This window comes from Pecten maximus, chromosome 15 (genome assembly GCF_902652985.1).
Source record: "Pecten maximus chromosome 15, xPecMax1.1, whole genome shotgun sequence".
Classification (NCBI taxonomy): Eukaryota; Metazoa; Mollusca; class Bivalvia; order Pectinida; family Pectinidae; genus Pecten; species Pecten maximus.
In genome coordinates this window covers 21,868,311-21,889,502 of record NC_047029.1, presented here as the reverse complement: position 1 = coordinate 21,889,502, position 21,192 = coordinate 21,868,311, and the positions used below count along the sequence as shown (strand labels likewise).

General features: G+C 34.2%; 1 protein-coding gene across 1 annotated transcript in view; it reads right to left on the bottom strand.

Annotated features, from left to right (window-relative positions):
- Positions 1-10,647: 10,647 nt before the first annotated feature.
- Positions 10,648-21,192, bottom strand: part of LOC117343315 (von Willebrand factor D and EGF domain-containing protein-like) — an 85,213-nt gene continuing 74,668 nt past the window's right edge. The window contains exons 24-29 of the mRNA XM_033905658.1: positions 21,075-21,185; positions 20,830-20,940; positions 20,440-20,550; positions 18,330-18,440; positions 17,057-17,252; positions 10,648-11,998 (exon numbers count right to left, since the gene is read on the bottom strand). Coding sequence (XP_033761549.1) covers positions 11,950-11,998; positions 17,057-17,252; positions 18,330-18,440; positions 20,440-20,550; positions 20,830-20,940; positions 21,075-21,185 — 689 coding nt within the window. The 3' untranslated portion in view covers positions 10,648-11,949. The remainder of the gene's footprint in view (positions 11,999-17,056; positions 17,253-18,329; positions 18,441-20,439; positions 20,551-20,829; positions 20,941-21,074; positions 21,186-21,192) is intronic.

The window sequence follows — 21,192 nt, the reverse complement described above, 5'->3', positions numbered from 1 at the left end:
CATACAACAAACTAGCAGAAAAATATAACATTAAATACGAACATACATGTAGAAACACGAAAATTCACCTTCAACTTAAAGTGTAAATATCAAATCAGTGCGGAATAAAGGAAATGCAAATGACTGAAATATGTGTTAAATTTACATACCAATATCTGTTTCTCGTCGTACACGTATCGCAGTTCTATCGTAATTGGTATTCGAAACAATACCCTCTGGTTTTCTACCTACATAAACATACATATTATATATTACATGACATACATGGTAAAACAGACAGAGACAGAGAGACAGTCATAGAGACAGACAACCATAAAGACAAACATAGAGACAGACAGACATAGAGACAGACAACCACAAAGACAGACATAGAGACAGACATAGAGACAGACAAAGAAACAGACATAGATAGATAGAGACATAGAGACATAATAGAGACAGACATAGAGACAGACAGACATAGAAACAGGCAGACAGACAAATAGACATAGAGACAGACAGACGGACATACATAGAGACAGACATAAAGACAGACATAGAAACAGACAGACATATATACAGACATATAGACAGACAACCATAAAGACATGGAGACGGACAACATAAAGACAGACATAGAGACAAGACGGACATAGATACAGACATAGAGACATATAGAGACAGACGAACATAAAGACAGACAGCCATAGAGACAGAAAAACAGACAGACAGATATAGAGACAGAAAGACAGCCAGAGAGACATACATTGAGACAGACAGACATAGAGACAAGACAGACACAGAGACAAGACAGACAGATATAGAAACAGGCAGACAGATAGATAGACAGACAGACAGAGACAGATAGACGGACAGACATAGAGACAGACATTATGACAGGCAGACGGACAAATTTGCCATAAAACACTCTACATAACGCCACATTAGAAATGCGATATACATTTTAAGTATAAGTTTATGGTTTTGATTACTCCGTTATAAAATGCTTCATTCACTATTAAAATTTCGTAACAACGAAACCATGTGAATTCCAACAATTTCCATTTGGAGTATAGTGAGATGAATAATCAAATAAGTTAAACTAAACTATAGATTTCTACCGTTATTACTTATGCATTTAAACATTTATAAAATTATTATTTTATTTAATGGCGGTTTGCGTACCATCGTAATGTGTAACACAGCGTTTCCCGATGAATGATGATTGTCATAATAATATGTTAGGGAAGCATAATATTATGTTTTCTGTGGTGTGAAGTTTGACAAACTCTTTAAAGATACAAGTTTCGCGCGCCCCCCCCCCCCCCCCCCCCCCCCCCCCCCCCCTTGTTCTCATATGTATAACTTGGTATCAGCGGGATTTCATTAGGTTTAAATGGAGGCATTGGTGTTTATCAGAAGACGTTTGATTTTCAGGAACATCTCTATCATAAACATGGCATCATCCCATTTGAAATTACGTTGATTATTCATTTGAATGATTTTCTCAAATTTATTTTTAAGTAAAATAATACGTCATGAATACATACCTGGTGCACAGTGAACATGTACTTCCAATAACAGGACAATCACTACAAGGGCGAGAGCAGTTTCCCGTCGCTTCATGATGGTACCTTTAAGTCGGGACTGTTAGCAAGCGTCTGTAAAAGTGTTTCCGTCCTGTGCTATATACTTTATTTGACAGGATAATAAAATCAATATCTATGTCCGTGGTTATCCCAGACAGTGTACTTTTGTGTAAAGTATATCATTAATAAACAGCATATGTGACACTAAAGAAGAATACATAGTATATATTGGTGTGGTAGAATATGTTACCTCTATTTGTATTAGGTATTGTTACCATTTACAACACAATGGAATCGCTGGTTTATCTTGATGTCATATTTAAAAACTATTAGCTTCAGTTATTAACGTCCACTCCCATTATTGTACATGGACTGAAGTGTCACTAGCAGAGAGAAACTGCGCAATTTATTGCATAGTGAAAAAGGAATGCAATAAATATGAATCAATAAATATATCTCCGAATCATAAAAGTAAGAGTTTGTTGACTTTCAGAACATACTGGGTCACAATCACCAATGATACATGTATGTTACTGTAAATCTCGCCCAACAGTTCAATATCGGCGTTAATACTTACTTTCGGTGTAGTGTATAAAACAATATATTTACATCCCTCCCTTTTTAAGCCTAATAAACTATGGCTGCGTTAAAATAAACGTAAAGCAGTGAAAAATGCTCAGTAGCTGAATACGCGCAGGCATCGCTATATAGAATGTGTCTGTATCCCATTGCGTTCATACCACTGTAAACGCAATAAAAACACCAAGACCTTTTAAGACATTTTGGAAACAGGATGAAACCGTAAGGTGCATGTTACTCAGTAATTAGTTATTAATTGGTTTTAGCAAAGTTAAAATTAATATTTTGGCTGCATCATTTACATAGTCATTGATGAATAATATATCACATTTCTACATTTCTAATGCACAGGTTAGAAGTGTCAAAATGAAGGTGCCAAAGGTCCAAGTCACGAAACTATGTTTGTATGTAATTGACAAATTATTTCTGATTTTAATTTTGATTCAAGAAACATATAATGTATCCATCAGATTTATTTATATCCCTGAGAGTCTATGTTAAGCGAAGTCTTGAGTGTGATCATTGTTATAACCCTGATTTGCGCAGACTTTAATATGATGCCCAATATATCATAATTATATATGCGAAGTAATTATCTTAAAATGTGTAAACCTATGGACACTTAGTCATCTAACATGGCGGCCAAGTAGGTCATGGACGCGAGCAGCAAGGTGCGCGATCCCAGGATTTCATGCGTGATTCACAAGATGGCTGCGCCCATGCCATGCCGGACTATAACTTATGGCAATGCATTGTCTTCTTTGGCGTTTTCGGTGAATATTTTAGTAAACGATCAGATCTTTTGGAACGAAATCAAGGAATTATAAAAAACCTTATTAATCTAGATTTCCTTCTTCCGATAATACGTACAACATTATTAGTCGAAATGTCCATCTCCCGATGATTACGATATGCATACTTTTCGGAAACTCATGGACAACACTATAGTAGTCGAAATTTTAATCTCCAAATCAGCAAATGATAGCGACATGCAGACAACACAGAAATTTCACCGTAGCGTCGGCTTAGTATGTTTTCAACTCGTATTGGTATGAACCTTCAGCGTTGAGATTACTCCAAAAATCAGTCTCCTTTGACGTGAGTGGCTGTCATTGTTATACTTTACCAGACTAGTTCTACCGTGGATATCAGTTCCTCTGATATCACAGGAGTATTCCCAATATTCGTCACTCTTGTAAAAAAATATATTTTCGCTTTCACACATCACTTCTGTGCCTACCATTATGTTTTCTATTGTACTTGTGACAGTTATGTGCTTGGAAATATAAGTTAGGGCTAATAAAGAAATTTGCTGACAGCAAACTTTTATCATGTATTCTGTTAAAAATGTTTCATATAAGCAAACATGCACAACTGTGATGACTTGATACATTAAATTTTAAAATGATTACTTTTTATCATACAACAAGTGAAGACATTTTTATATTCAATTTTGTTTAGTGTCTCGTAAGCCGGTATGGCTGGGCATTTTAAGATATTTGTGCGAAATGTAATAATTTGTAAAAATGTATGACACTGAAATAAAATATTTTTTTATTTATTGATTGAGTTACGTACTTTTATTGTATTGGTAATATAGAACTGGCCATATACGACTTGAACGTACATATAACGATAGCACTCCTCTGACAGCTGGATTTATGGGATTTTATTTGACTAATATTAGTATTGTAATATCTTCATTTGTGCTGCCCTCAGCATAGCTTCATGGAAGTGACCAAGGTTGATCAACATCCTTTTGCGTTACCAAATTTCTCTGTCCGAATATTTTATATGTCACATTGTGTCGAAAACGAACAGCATATTTTGACAAGGTGTAATAATATCAGTTTGCCTGAATGACCTTCGTGATTTCGACATATTTAAGAGAGATATATGTGGAAATCTGAATATCCAGTCGACTTACCGGGTAGTAGCTGATATAATATGCACATTGATAGAATTTGGGTATTTAATCAGACGAAGTACCATGGCGGACTATTAATGTGTGTTTCGTAATAAAACTCCCAAAGAAACCAGATAACAAAATGACTCGGATCCATAATGGTAACCTTCTCTCAAGGTGATAGGGTTCGAAGTGTAACTATTTCAAACAATGTTTTTAAAATAACGCATTAAAGTTACATTACGTTAAATATATAGTTATTGTAGTTGTACTTCCGTAACAATAGTAAAAATAAGTGAACAATGCAAACTCTCCGTCAGGAACATGCACATATGTTTTCGAACACACATTATCTTGAATAACTTTAAGATCTTTGATATTTGAAAAAATAATACGAAAAATAATTTAGCAGTAGTAATAATAAATAATATAATACTGAATACATACATGTAAGTAATACCATATGGTAACTTTAGATTGAACTAAATTGACCGACAAGTTGATATTGCGTATATGTATAACTAGTTTACTAACGTTTGACTATGACACTGACTAAACCTCTTTTTTTCACAGTAATATATTCTACTTATGTATAAACTTAGGCAGATTGTTTGACGGGGTGTCATCAGCCATGCCATTTTTCGTAACATACTGTCATTTACATCTGGCTAGTCTGCCATCCTTGGTATTGGTTTATATAGCGTGCATTTTTTGAAAGTATACTATCATCTATATTAAGCCCTAATTCATATCAAAGGGAAAATAATCAGGATAAGTCGTACCTTTCTTAGTTTGTCTTTTATTGGGCTATTAATTTCAACATTGACCTAAAACATCATTTAATGCAAAGCTATCTAAAATCTGGACCCGTCAGATAGGCAACATTCTATAAAAGTGCTCATTACAGGTGTATATGTGTCTTTTATAAACAAAATATCATTCACAAAATAAATCAACATAGCTTTCATAACAAATGCTTCATGCACTATTACTGTAACTTCCCATGTACACAATCATAAAAGGATAGCGAATATGTCACTATTTAATCAAAAATGAGTAAGCTACTAGTGACAAATTGGTGAAATATAAAAACATTTTTTTTCCATTCCGTCGAAATTCAGCATCTAGCTGTAGACAGTATGACAAGGATTGCATGTTATCGAAACAGCCTGTGCTTCAATGTAGACGCTTTATACATATAAAAAATAGCGTTTTGGCAGGATAAAAACTATTTCCGAATTTATATTAATATCCAAACGAGTGATTACGTCACAGAATATTTAAAAAGAGAGAGAAGTTTGGTTATTTGTAGCCAGTTACTTAAATAATGACCCTTGTAGGCTGTTTTCAAAGCCACAAAGACTTGTTGATATGTTTATTTCCATTACACTTTCATAACTATTATTATTGGTTTGTTAATATTCCATATGGAGATATCCAGAAGCTTGGAAACACAAATAATATCACCCTGATGTCATCGGGATGGTAAAGCCCGGTTACCGTAGCCATTAGTTCCCGGGGAATTCACGCTTGCTGATCTAACTGAAATGTAATAATACAACCATTACTCGATATAAGTCAAGATAATCATAATACCCACCCTGTATCAGCCATATGGTTCAGGCTTAATATAACATATAAAGGCCCCAGCCTGTCCAACCTGTTATTCCGTATTTTTTTTAGAATGCAACAAGAAATTAAAAGCGAGCTGAAAGCGTATAGATTTGCTCCTGTCAGATGTACTACTAGACTGATATAAAAGATAAAACTTGTTACAACCAAAGAAAAAGTTGTATGCTGTCGTTGGATTACTGTGATTCTAGCTATGGATATACGTGTTCACTATAAAGTTTTACACTGGTCAAGACGTAGTACCTGTAAGTTGTCTGGAGCAGAAGCTTCTGACAAGGTCAGGTTTGAGAGAATTTAGCTTTATAAACAGAATAGTTACGATGTCATAATTCAACCTTGAAATCGGTAAAGGGAGAAACACCACAAACAAAAACACAAGTCTTGTTCGCGTACATTCTGTCTAACAACTATTATAACATTTATTTTTTATTTTATTTATAACAATACATATTCAGGTATATACACACCGACGTGCCTTTGTGTCGAATGTCATAGACAATTCTTAATGTAAACTCACAAGGATAGTTTAGGACAGAAAGATAATAATCAGCGGTAAACCAGGTCATCATTAAGTTTAAAAAAAACTTGTTTTGACATTCGCTTTCCTTTAATTTATAATGTGTTGGCTTCGTTAAACGCTTAACCCTGATTATCCCTCTTTTGCTCTTACATACATATTTATTAATATTCGTATCCATGTATATGTCTCTAACATATAAAAGTGTTGTTGTACATGTACGTATTTAATGACTCTAAATGTAAGCTTTATAAAAATCGAGTGGAACATATTTATAATATTAGTGTTCTACCCGACTTTTAGAAATAACACCTTTTCTTAGTAATTGAAGTACACCATGCAAAACTTACCTGCGACAGCTTTAGCATTTGCCTGGTCAGTGGATACTTTAGAGGCTCCTGTTGAGCCTATATTTTCCACTAAAAAGAAAACAAATGATAATTAATATGCTCTACTTAACGTGAAGGGAAAAGCGACACAAAAACGAGATAACACCGAACTGATAAAGAAACCGTAAGTCACATTCTCAAAATAGAAAATAGTGAGTTGTTATCGGACTCACTAGGCATATCATCGAATACGTCAGACTTCATATTGAAAAAAATAAAGCATGATCTTGACCGTAACACTTTCATAACCTGCATCTCTCGAAAACTTTGAGTCTGATTTCAAAGTATATCCTTTATTTCATGGTTGATATTAACCATATATCTGCTGATGAAATTGAAGGACTTTTCTCTCAGGGGTTCTCTATGACCTGTCCTGATAATTTATTCAATAATATTAGTAGATAAAGTAGTAAATTTTAAACCCTTAAATAATTGTATATAAATGACTGCAATTGCACATTTGTTTATCCTGATCTCAGATAAAATATGGCAAAATAATTACATAATACTGATTGATATGCATTTATAAATGACAAGTGAATATACAGTGCTATTCAAGGCTTGCCAGTGACCAAAAAAGAGATAAATTTATGATTTAATATTAGTAATTGGCAGTGTCGTTTTGCAAGAAATGTTACAGGAATCGGTCTAAATAGTGACGGGTATCATGTATGTTGTTCAGTGAGGTAGTCATCACCTACCATAATGTATATTACGGTAAATAAAACCAAATAGTAGCGAGAGTAAAGATGAAAAACTCTCCAATGCTTAATGTAAGACAATATGCTAACTCATAACGTGCTTTTGCCATGAAATAATAACTTATTATATTAGAAATACTAAACAAGAAATCTCACCTGATGAGGAAGTGTCCAGTACAAGCGATAATAGACAGAGAATAAAAAACACTTTTTCATGTTTCATCATGTATCGTATTTTCTTTACATTCATGCATGTGTATGGCGATCAGGGATATTAATGCTAATAAAACGTGTACTGACACGTTTCTTTTGAGATCAATGACAATATGTATAAAGCTTTCACACTGTAACGCCCAATACTATTGACAATGACGTGTTCATTGTGCTCTACATAGGATTACATAGCGAACAGGTATCGCATGCATTATCGCTCCATTTCAAACGACTGACCCCAGATGTTGAGAAAATCTTTAATTGAAAAACAGCAAAGTTCAATGGCCTTGTCAACGCAATATCAGGGACTTTCAAGTACGTATTTTAAATGTCAACCAGGACTTGTGTTATGTGCTGGCCACTAGGTTTACTGATTTGGTTATTAATTATGTTTAAGTTGACCGTTATTAAAAATAGGTAAGTGTTGATTTGCTCTACCTCTGAAAAATAATTCAAAATTTGGATTCGTGTTTGAAGATGAAAGTGCAATATTGTTAAAGCGTATATAATCATCTCATTCAAGAAGTAATTGCAATGATGTTTCTTACAATTTTTCCATGTTGTTTTATTTTTACTATATTAAATAGATAACACATTCTAATACGCCTGTTAGGATATATTTGGTCCAAAATTTTCTATTCTGTACAGACACGCTAATTACAATTAATATCCTAAGAGGTGATGCCTCGCTTCCTAAGCTCTTTCGTATCCTGACGGTAGCATGTATTCATGATCTGTCAGCCATATTGCCCTATTATGAATTTGCTCACGTGCAGTATGCATATCAACTTCCTTGTTAGTATACTTCCGTTGACTTAGACCGACTGGTTTTCTTATTTTGAGATAGTGAAAATACTTCAAATCTGACCAATAATTACAAAATACGACTTCGATGAATGAAAGACATACTTCTAGAAGTCTTGGTATTATTACATGTATTCCTACCTTTTCCCCTCTGTTTTTTCGTAATTTTCTCGTTTACTCATACTTCGTTCATGTGTACTGAGTAAATACGTTAAAATGTCACATTGTCTATTTTTGTTTTGTTGTTGCGCTCGTCGTCATTATCTGTCTACGAGTCACTATTTGTGAGAAGATAAGTTTGTTTGCCTGTCTTTCCTGTACACTTTTTATTTAAACTTACGACAGTTCTTAATGATGTATGTATATTTCAAATCTATCTTTACCGAAATACAACATGTGTCATAGCTTGTTATGGATCATTCCTAAGACATGGTTTTTCCCGAAGAGAATGTGGAAACAATATCAAACGGGACTGGTGGTTTGTTACCTTGTTACCACAGGGGCTTGGCACGATTTTCCAAATGATAGTCTATATATATATGTATATAGTATCAAGGGTAGTAACTACAAAGAGGGGGAAGACGAACGTATTTAAAAAATAATAATTTGTCGTATTCTGCGGGTCAAAATTCTTAGTGACACATACATTACCTTAAAGAGAAATGTTTTATCTTTCCAATGAGTGTTCGATGAACAAAATTGGCCAAGTATTATCCAAGTTATGACCTGACGAATTCGGAAATAGATGCTGAAATGGCTAGGTCGGAATCTCCCTGTCCGGTTGAATAGTCGCCTCGCCTCTAATGGGTACCTCAATAACCATTCAGAAATCGAAAAATCGACGCTTGCAGCGGTATACAGTAACCATAACTATGTCAATATAGGATGTCGGTTGGTTATGTTATCCGTCATGTGCCGTAGCCAATTCCATATTACATCACCGAGCTTACCGTCTTCAAAAAGAACCACCATCTTTCCCTTCATTCGGAACGCTTCTTGGCTGTACGACCACTGTAACGACATAAACAAAGTCACGAAAGGTTAGGGAAAGATGGTGGTTCTTTTTGAAGACGGTAAGCTCGGTGATGTAATATGGAATTGGCTACGGCACATGACGGATAACATAACCAACCGACATCCTATATTGACATAGTTATGGTTACTGTATACCGCTGCATGCGTCGATTTTTCGATTTCTGAATGGTTATTGAGGTACCCATTAGAAGCGAGGCGACTATTCAACCGGACAGGGAGATTCCGACCTAGCCATTTCAGCATCTATTTCCGAATTCGTCAGGTCATAACTTGGATAATACTTGGCCAATTTTGTTCATCGAACACTCATTGGAAAGATAAAACATTTCTCTTTAAGGTAATGTATGTGTCACTAAGATTTTTGACCCGCAGAATACGACAAATTATTTTTTTTTAAATACGTTCGTCTTCCCCCTCTTTGTAGTTACTACCCTTGATACTATATACATATATATATGGACTATCATTTGGAAAATCGTGCCAAACCCCTGTGCTTGTTACCATAGTTGAAATGACTAGATAATCAGGTGTATAACTATGAACAGAGCATCATAATATCATGTTACCGTGACTAGGCTATAATTATTCGGTACGACATTGCCAAGCCCGGCTTTTCATAATATATTTGTGATCAGAGTGTCATTAAACCATAGACAAGCCAATTGACAAAAAGTAACAATAGGCTACATTTAATTTCATATGCTTTTAATATGTTTAATATATATATATAGTAGGACGTGCGCATTCAGTCAATCTTCATGTTAACAGCTTTTAGTGAGTACGATACCCTGTATTTTACGACACAGATAAAGACGATAAGTTTTACTCTGATCGGACTTTCAAATCAAGATAAGAAATAGCCACGGCTGTTACCATTGGGAACAGTGGATATCCCATTAACAGTCTAATATTCTGACATGATCATAATAGCAAATCGTCTGTCAAATGATATAAACACAAGAATCATTATATTGAATAAAATACCAAAGCGAATAGAATACACCATAACTAAAATACCACATCTTGATTTATACCGTATTTTGACATAAATCTTGTAGTATTTATCAGAATAGTCCATTGTTTTAATAAACCATACCAAACATACCATCAAAACTAGCATTTTAATGGCATACCAAACTGTACATACGAAATCCAGTCAAGACAAAATATTATTGTACTGATTAATTCAATTACCAGTCTGTGTAATGATACATAATGCTATAACGGTTGCATTTCAGATTGTGTCAGTGCCATTCATCACAACGCTTCATAGAATGAAAAATAAATCACTGAAAATACGTTCTTATGTTTAAATTACACTTTATTCGTGAAAACATCAAGTATATGTTAATCTTAATAGATACATTTTATCCCAAGATGATGTTATTATATATATATTTGGATGAAATGAACATTTTATTGTCATGAGTAGACTGTTCCATATATAATCAAGTTTTTATTATGCATATAATATGAATGTATAAAATATAGAGGATATACAATGAATTATCATACAGATTTTATAAACCGAGTCTTAGTGAGAAATGTTCAAACTTCGAGACAGATTTCGAGTCTCTTTCAATATCACAAAAGGAAAAGCAAAATGTATAGGTCTATCTATTCATACCTCAGAAAACGTGTTCGGTTTTAATGTCAAAATGAAAAAAAACCCTAATTAAAGCAGAGATAGCCAATTTATTGATATTGTTAACTCCTGGTGTAATGTCATAGCCCAGACTATGACGCCACACTCGTCAAAGCGTATATCAAACTAGTGCAATATACAAGAAAATTACATGGTCCAATTGATAATACAACAGGCCGATTTCATGATTAAAGTACATATACAAGCGTAACAAAAATGAATTTTGACTTGAGCCTGGGATGCTTTCTGAACATTTTACATGTAATATTGCGTGTAAAGGTAATATACAATATATATGTTAGTATAGGGTCAAATATATATCGCGGATGTTATTGTGATTTACCGTATGCTTTTGAACAAACTTTTCTCGATAATCGAGGTACTTTCAGTTTTTGACTTTAGTGGTGAGTAACCTCTTAAACGTTTTAAGTGGTCACTACTGACGATGCATGTTTGTTATCAAATAAAAGTCGGAGATAAACCTTGTTTGTACTAGTATGCTCTATCATATGCCTTACATATTTCTAGTGTACTTAATGAAAACTTTACAAAATACTATTTTGTTAATTTGAAAATAGTACCAATCAGTATCATACAAAATACATTCATATCATAGTACCAGTGGTCAAATGTGACAATTGGCCTCAGGCGAAGATGAGAATCTTGGGTGGTTTTATAACAAGCAAAGATCTTAAATCAACACTTGATGTAGTATTATGAATGTCTTTACACATTATATCAACTTTAAAACATGTTTCCTATCCATATCAATTTCACATTAACCATGCCAAATGTATATACAGCTTTTGAAATACTAAGTATATGACATAATTATTCAATTATATGCAAAATAAAGTGATGCATTATGCTGCCGTTGATCACATGAGTATTTTGCCGATTACATTAGAGTTGTATGACTATCAGTTGATGTCTGTTTCGAATCCGGACTGATCGCTCAAGCTATGATGCCGACGCCACGTAAGTTACTTTGTAGCTTGTATCGTCATTCCTGACAACAAAACAAATACATATATATTAAGCAGTATTTCATAATATGACTGTCTATAAAATATAATTATAACAATTAAAAATAATTACGTTGTTTTTAAACAAAACGATTGAATTACTAATGTTAATTTGTTAAATTTGTTTCATGCGAGTCCGTTGAATATGTGCGAAATCAATGAGCGGTACATGCGTAAAATATAAGTTAGCTAGGTAAAATATTGATATAACAGAGAATCCATATAACATCAAACACGTGTTCAAAGAATGTTTACGTTTTCCTGGTGAATATTCATATCACCACACGGAGCGGATCAACATAGATATACCCCCTCTGTTTCAACCAAGTGCATCAATGTTAGACATTCTACATGTTTGGATTACTTCCCTTAGCTTTAAATCCTTACTAAGATACTCATCACAACATCAGACTATCGCACTAGACAACAGTTAGTGAAGCCTCAGCAATGTTTGTTTATCAATGAATTCACAACTGAGGAAATGGCTGACCTTTTGTGCCCACAACTCCCTAATGACTATAAAGCATATTTAAGTATATGCTAATAACCCCGTATATATACGAGCTTTTCTAGAATACTAACCCATAAAATACAGTTCTAATTCATGTAAACTGGTTCAAATGTCACAATAAAGGTTATATACAGTCAAATCTGAAACTGTCGTAATTTTGACGACTTAATTCACATAGCCCTCGCTGCATGATTGTACAGCATAGCACGACACACGTTTACACCTACAGACCCGTGTACGTTCGCAGTTCCGATTTAAGCGTAGCGTTTCCGTAGCATTACCGTACCATTTCCGTAGCATTACCGTAGCATAACCGTAGCATTTCCGTAGCATTTCCGTAGCATTACCGTACCATTTCCGTACCATTTCCGTAGCGTTTGCATCCACTCACCGTAGCATTACCGTAGCATTTGCGTTTACCTATTTTCACTCACAGACCGTCTCATAACCGTTCGGTAGAAAATTTTGCGGAATGTATTTTTTATCGAAACGAAATTTAGTTAAATATACTTACCGAACGTCAAAAAAGAAATGTAGCGATAGCAAATAATTTTATACATGTAAGGAGGTGAGAATTACATAGATACGGCTATAAATCTGTCTGTATCTTTGTATAGAAAAAATAACACTCTCACAAAAAACAAGTCAAGTCACATGGTACATCGATCTTAGTGTAATAAAGAATGGCGGATCCTAGTAGTAGTCGACGCATTACGATGGAAACCAAGATGAAGGTCGTGTTAAATAAACAATATTACCTTTACTGTGCTATAGTCTAACCTTTAAAACAGTTTCATATAATATGCACTGGTCAGGCAACATGTATAGGGTACAAATACTCCAGACAGTATCCCACAGGTAAACTAGGGTAGTTAGACTTAATTGTCAGCAATGATACAAACAACACAGCATGTTGTACACAGGTAAACTAAAGGTAAGGTATTTTGTGGACCAAGTGATATAGGTGTGAAAGGTAGAACAATAAGAGATAATTATAGCCTACAGGTAAGGCTATAGACTGATTCATAAAACGTCCAACTTTAATGAGAATGTCATCGTGATCTTTGGAGTTATTCATTATTTATTTCAATTTTAAAACCCAAAGGTCTTATCACAGAATTTATAACAAATTGATAAAATCAGAGACGTATATATTACATGTGTGATATATATATATATGTCTCTGATAAAGTATAACAAGAGTAAATTAATTACATAGTAAGAGCAAATACGGTATATAAAGTGCATACACATGTGAAATAGAACTGATGTCCAAAATAGAAATCATCCAGACAATCAAGTAAGTCTTGTTATGAACAGTAAACAAGAGACCTAATTCTGAAAACAAATCTTCGTTCGACATAAATCTCTCAAGTGAAACGTTAAAAAACTGTCGGGAACATGACGAAGGTAGTTAAAATTAATTAGGACTCTTTTAAGAACATTACAATTTCTTACAATAATCCAGCATTTACAGGGATAAAGCAAGGTTGAGATACTCGACCTAGTCAAAAAAAAGATGTGGAACTAAAAAGTAGTATCTTGTAAAAGTTCGATCAAGCAGACTATGTACAGATTTGAATAAAAATATATGTTTTAATGCCTTCATACCAGACTAGGTAAGTTGAATTGTGTACAAATGTACATGTAATATAGACTATTATCGTTTAATTTTGATTTAAAACATGGAAATAAAAAAAATAATAAAATAAAAAATAAAACCTGTACAACTTCAATCTGGTGTACGAGTGTTTCTTGCTATGGTGACCATATTTCAGAGCAGTAATCTAACTGACTGCACTAATGTACAGAGAGCGAATAACATTTTGAAAATCCAAATATGTAGATTGGCATGACCTTACCAACCACTTATCTAACATGAAATAAAAAGTTAAGATTCGGAGTGACCCATACACCCAAGTCTTTAGCATGTGTTTCTTTCTTTAGAGATTCCTCACCCAAGCTGTCGGGATACTCAGTTGTATATCTTTTGTTGCTAAACGTTATATAACAATATTTTTTTTTTATATAAAACGTACATTTTAAAGTTTTACACCCGTCGTAGACTCTGTCAATATCGGATAGGAGTCTTAAATATACGTGCTGCTTTACAAAATTTACCGACAAAAAGGAAAGTTTTGAAAAAAAAATGTAAAAGAGAGGGTGAATCATTTGAGTCATCATTTTATAAGTCATATTCAGTTTGACATTTTTATATTTTCTCTCATGAAAGTAAGAACAGGCTACTGCTATAGTTTAAACTCACTCAGGTGTAAAATTTGACATGTTGGCCTGGTAATACAGGTACATTTCTATATGTTGGCTCAATGAGAATGAGCCATAATAGGACCCCGGGGGTTAATTGGGGACTGGTCACCTGGCCAGGTATACCATGTGCCAGACACAAAAGAGCTAGACTGATCAGCATCTTACAGGTAAGGTGTGATAGGATGCATGTCCTCAAGGCTGTAGGGTTGCATATTGCGCCCAGTTGGCCATTGGCAACAGGCCTTTCCCAGATGTCTGGCTTCAATGTAATGTACATGTAGCGTGGACATGTACATTTATTTGTACATGTCTCAAGATCTGTCGACAGAACATACAATGTATAAATCATATAGATGACATGTACTGTAAAAGAAACTTTCAAGTTTCGAATAACAATGTAAAAGCCAAAACTTTAGTGAATTAACATTCAATAAAAATTTAAAATATTAATATTTTGTCCGACAAAATATTTACATGAAGTACGTGTACACCTGAGTCAGCCATTATTAGGCCTCTGACACAAACTGATGTGTTTTAATAGAAGCATGTAAATGATTAAAATGATCGCATACAACATCAAAATTAATTTCAAAGGTAGATTCTTCACTCTACACTGTTGAAGTCTTTATATATTGAAACAATGTATTACCTGGTTATGTCCTTTGTGACAATAAGTTAAAAAAACAAAACAGTTGTGAACTAATTATCGTGCACTCCTCATTTCTCCTTGGGTGCAAAGGTTTACTGATTGTCACTCAACTGAAGGTTAGATCACAACACAAGTCCATTAATAAAGATTTTCAGAGTGTTATCCATTATCAAGTAAACACACAGAGTCCGCTCCATTGAAGACGTGTGATATACACGTATCTGATTGCACATATACATTGTATATTCTTAAGTATATAATTATTGATGTCTTGTTTTTAGTTTTTATCCCTCCCCTGCCAGAGTTTCCTCTGATCCGACATCAGACTTTTAAACAAATCGTCAATGCATACACACCAGTAATATGTACCAGTGATTGTTATATATAGACTTGCCAGACATGCACATGTACTTGACTTAATTGTCCCCCTAACCTGTTGCCATGGGTACTAATCCCCCTCCCCACCACCGTCAACTTCACCTGATGGCCATGGATATACACTTGATTAGGAGTCATCGGACTCAGGTGTATAAGTCATCACCACACCTGGTCAGTTTCTCCTTTTTACAATTAGCCCTATAGGGGGTCTATTCATAGCCTGGTCAATCTGTGTTCAGAAATCTTGATCTGTTTACCTGTACCTAAATTAACACTTTGATACAAGTTTTTCAATTCAATTATTTGGTTTCTTAAACCTTACGGTTTATCAGTACAAATGCAGTGAATAAATGCAGTGAAAATATAGATAAAGACATAGAAACAAAACAATAAAGTTCGGACACACAGAGACAACACATACGCGACCGCAGCGCTAGTGTAGAGAGTGATTTTATTTTAAAATTAAATGCTATTGTTGTCGAGAATAATAAATTTTCCTAAATTTGAAAGATCCTTATATGACCTTAATATTTCCGGTTTCTAAAAGTTGTACAGTTTTTTGCATACGGAGGTTTTCTATAGTAGTACAATTTGATAAAACGTTCTTCCACTTCCCGATACAACATTCACTCCATCAAACACCATTGCACTGTCGTTTCTACGTGTTCGCTTCGTCTAGGATCCGCTTTTTATAAGAACCAGATAATTTATTCAGAAACGGTCGATTATTTGTGAGCGTCAACCGTAGCATTTCCGTAGCATTACCGTAGCATTTCCGTAGCACTTCCGTAGCATTACCGTACCATTTCCGTAGCATTACCGTAGCATTACCGTAGCATTACCGTACCATTTCCGTAGCACTTCCGTAGCGTTTGCGTTTAAGACGGAACAGCGAACGTACACGGGTCTGTAGCTATTCACAGGGGTAATTGTGTTTGAAATCCATTGAAATATTTTTCAGAGTCTGTTCTATTAGACAGTATATGTTCAAGGACAAGAGATATTGTTAATATTGCTAACATATGGTAATTGGGCGAAGCGTATATTTTGCATACATATATCAGTTTGACTTGCCTTGCTGCGTATAATCACCAAATAGCCTGGTAGTATATCAGATAATTCTATTAAGTTTTTAAGTCAATGGACGATAAGTGGAGCATTTACATCACACAAATCACTACTAAGTATCATATTATAAGGATAGTTTTTCAACAATAAAATGACAAAATGTCCCACCTATTTTTCCATCGACGATATAAAAGTATGCTTATCACCATGACGATAATCACTCCTCCGATCACAGGACCCGCTATCCAGGCTTTTGATGAAGAGCCAGTTCCAGCTTTCTCTTTATGCGGGCCATCATGTACATTTCTGATGTTGTGTGTAGTTCCGGATGTCCTGTTTGATGGATCGGCATTATGTGTTGTTTCTGCGAAAAAATAGTAAATTGTTAACTGTTACACATATAATCAACTTAATCACCAATATGTAACAATTTAACTTTTAAAGATGCAGTAATATTTCAAAGCTGAATATTGCATTTCGTTTTCCCCATCTTGTCTATATATGTATCTTGATTGCATTCAAATGACAATACATTTATTTCTGATCACATGACGATAATGTCAATCTGGCGCCATATTTGCATGTGTTATGTCGACGTGTTTTTTTTTACACATTTTTACTTTTATTAAATATTAAAGTTAATTACCATACGATGAAAACATTTTCAATTTCATTTCATAGACTCCAGAATAATATTTGCATAACGATCTCTGAAATGTAATTACGGTTTTTGAACGGTGTCAGTTTGAACATGATAGTAATATGAATACAACCTGATATTCATTATCAGGTCTTAATGCATACCAATATATTTATGAGTAACACATATTTCGTTCATATCGGCAATATTCATTATAAAATCAATGATCAAATAAATATGTCATATCACAGGAAATATTAAATGATTATATGTTATACTGTAGATGTGTAAAGACTAACAGAAGGTATTTCACAATTAACAAACAATATAAAGAATAATGTCATTGTTTAGAAAAGGAAAAAAAACTTACCTTACAAGAACCAACACGTATGTCCATTATCTGATTTCAGATCATACTTATTTTCAAATTAGGCATATCTTACTCTTGGAATATAAGTTATTTGTGTACATAGCGGAGGAAACTGATATATATACAAACAAACACACTTACCTTAAGTTTCATGATATTGATGTAATTGTCGAGGGTTTTGCCGGATGGAAGGGAGACAGGGAAATTGGTGCGTGTTTTGTATATATTCACATTTGTTATTAATTGAATATTCAGTATAAATTTATCAGCATGTATATTCATTAAGAAAATTGAAATATAATAAAAGAGATCAAGTGTTATATGATGTTAGAAATGATGCAAATGAAAACACCCTCTCCTTATTTTGAATGAAAAATGCAATACTATTAATGATCGATTGTAAATTATCATCCTTTAATCGTTTCCCTTACCACAGGTTCTGGTCCAGTGATCACGTGAGCGTCCTACGTCGCACGTCAAACACTTGTCAGTGTTCGATGACGTATTATGGCGAATACATTGTCCTTCTATTCTACAAAAGTCTAAATAAATTGAAAGTATTAAATAAACGAAAATTTAAAACAGAAACCGTATCAGCAAGGAAAAATAAGTATGTACTATATTAAGCGTATATTTAAAATATGTGAGAGTTCCGTTTTCAATATGTCTGTATTCTTTCCATCCGTATCCGTATGTTTTATCGAAATACGTTTTACTGGTTACACGTTTGGACTAGTAACTTGGTATGGACATACAAACGTACATGTACGTTACTTGTTTTATCTATTAAAAGACCGTCAAAATGAATTGCATTAATCTATTTTCAAATTCAGGAGATATACCTCGGCAACATGACGTAATAAACACACGATGTCATTTATATTAATGACAATGACTTTTGGTGTAGATTTATTCCCCTTTTAGAAAATGAAATGCAAAAGATGAAATGGTGTAACCTGATTCAGGATATAATACTTTTTACGATAGCTGTTGTTCAAAAATTTCGTTTCAAAGACTTCTTCTTGGAAAAAGTATGTGGAAATTTTCAGACTTCTCCGCCAATTCAACACTGCAAAAGCTCTTGGCGACATTTTTATCCAAATCCATCCAATAATGTCATTGAATGTTTTGTATACCAAGATATAACAAAGCAGACTTAGAAAATTCTGAAACTGCCGTTCTTTATTAATTATTTTTAAAACCATCTAGATTTCAGTAACATTTAAACGAAGCAATATTTGTGTTGTCTATTACATTTTTAAAAGAATAATTCACTTACGTGCGTTATTCAAAATATTTGTAAAAGAAACGCAGTTTTCACACAGTAAACGATAACAAAAGAATTATTCCTCGTGTTAACATTTGAAAATGGATATTTATTAAAACTTTCAAAAGATGAAATCGGCCTTCTCTTTTCGGCGTTATACAAACAGACAAAACAGCTGCACATTTAAAGTATTCGCTAAACAGCCATTCTACTTTGGCGGGAAAGGTTGTCAACTACAGGAATAAACAAAATATAGTTCCACACTAACACCATTTTTATATCGATTTCTGATATTTTGAACATTTCATTTTTATCGGAAAAAAAAAGTCAAAACGGAAGGGAAAATAGCCATGCATTGGTCCCTCGCTATCAAAACTGTATTCCTTCGAGTCAGGTTTGATGCTTACATACCATGTTTCGTAAAATGAACACACAACAGAAATGTAGACATTGAGGTTAAACCTTTACTCCCTTTTTACAGTATTTACGCTCCAACCTCGTTTTTACCTGTTATCGGGCTCAAACTTTGTTTTACCTGTTATCCGGCTCAAACTCTCTTTTTACCTACTATCGGGTTCAAACTCTCTTCTTACCTTTATCAGACTCAAACTGTCTTTTTACCTATTATCGGGTTCAAACTCCCTTTCTTCCTGTGTTTACGCTTCAAATTTCACCTTTCCCGTTTTTTTAGCACCACCAGCTCTGTTTATCTGTATTTACCAACCATTTTCTTTCTATCTATATTTACGCCCATTTCTCTTTGTATTTGTGTAGACGCCCATAATATCTGTCCACCAATTCTCTGCCTACCTGTATTTACGCCCAAACTCTCTTTCCACTAACTCCCTTTTTACCGGTATTTACGCCTCAATACGTTTTTCTCCATCTCTCGTTCAATCAACGCCTTTCATTTTTACTTACTCTCCAACTCTCTTTCTACGTTCATTTACGCTTCAACTTTCTTTTTACTTGCATTTGCGCCTAAACTCTCTCTATACCTGTATATGAATAACAACTCTTGTGCTTCTGTATTTTCGTTTCAACTCTCCTTTTACCTGCATTAACACCACAATTCTACCTTTATTTACGCACCAAGTCTCTTTTTATCTGTATTTAAGCCCCAACTTTCTTTGTCTTTGTACATGGTATACCACAATCAGTCTTTGGCTTTTTATACGTGATATTTTGGTGACTGACACTGTCACATTCATCAGACGCAGGGCAAGTTATTGAGGTCGATTGGAAGTTTTTTTATGCTCCGGAATTATCCTTACCTGTATTTTCACTCCAAGCCGTTTGAGACAATTTGACATTGCACACTGAACAGTCATCCCCATTCTTGGTCACGTTATCAGCGATACATTGGCCAGTTATTAAACAGTAGCCTGAGGAATAATATAAGAAACGTTATGATATCAGATATTTAAATGTGATTTAATATCTATATTTATATATAGATTTGGAATAGTCCCGTCAGTCCACACGTGCATGTTTACATCACAGCTGGGATAGTGCGTGAGTGAATGGAAATTGTGGACATCGATTACATGTAACTTCATGATTTTGAGACAAAAAAAAAATTGAAATACTGACGACCTGATTTTGTAATATTGTTTGTGTCCATATTTTATGTTTCATGTACAGAGCTGGCATTCTTAACTTACCTGGCTTCAATGTCCAGTCGTTCCGCGATTGTGTGACGTCACATTCGAGACACGTTTCACTAGAGTGGTCAGTAAGGTCAGGGACACATACACCGTCTAACATACAGTACCCTAAACATCAGAGAATTGTATAAAAAGATGCACCTGGTATTCTGACACTTTTCAATACAAATTGAGAGTATTAAAACTTAGAGCCAAAATTGTAACGTGATATCAATTGACTTTATTGATACTAATTGATTTACCCATGTGTCCGCTCCAAGCCGACTGAGATACTAAAACGTTACACACAGAGCAAGCATCCCCTTCCCTAGTTACATTATCAGCCACGCAGTGACCATCGATCAGGCAGTAGTCTGAATA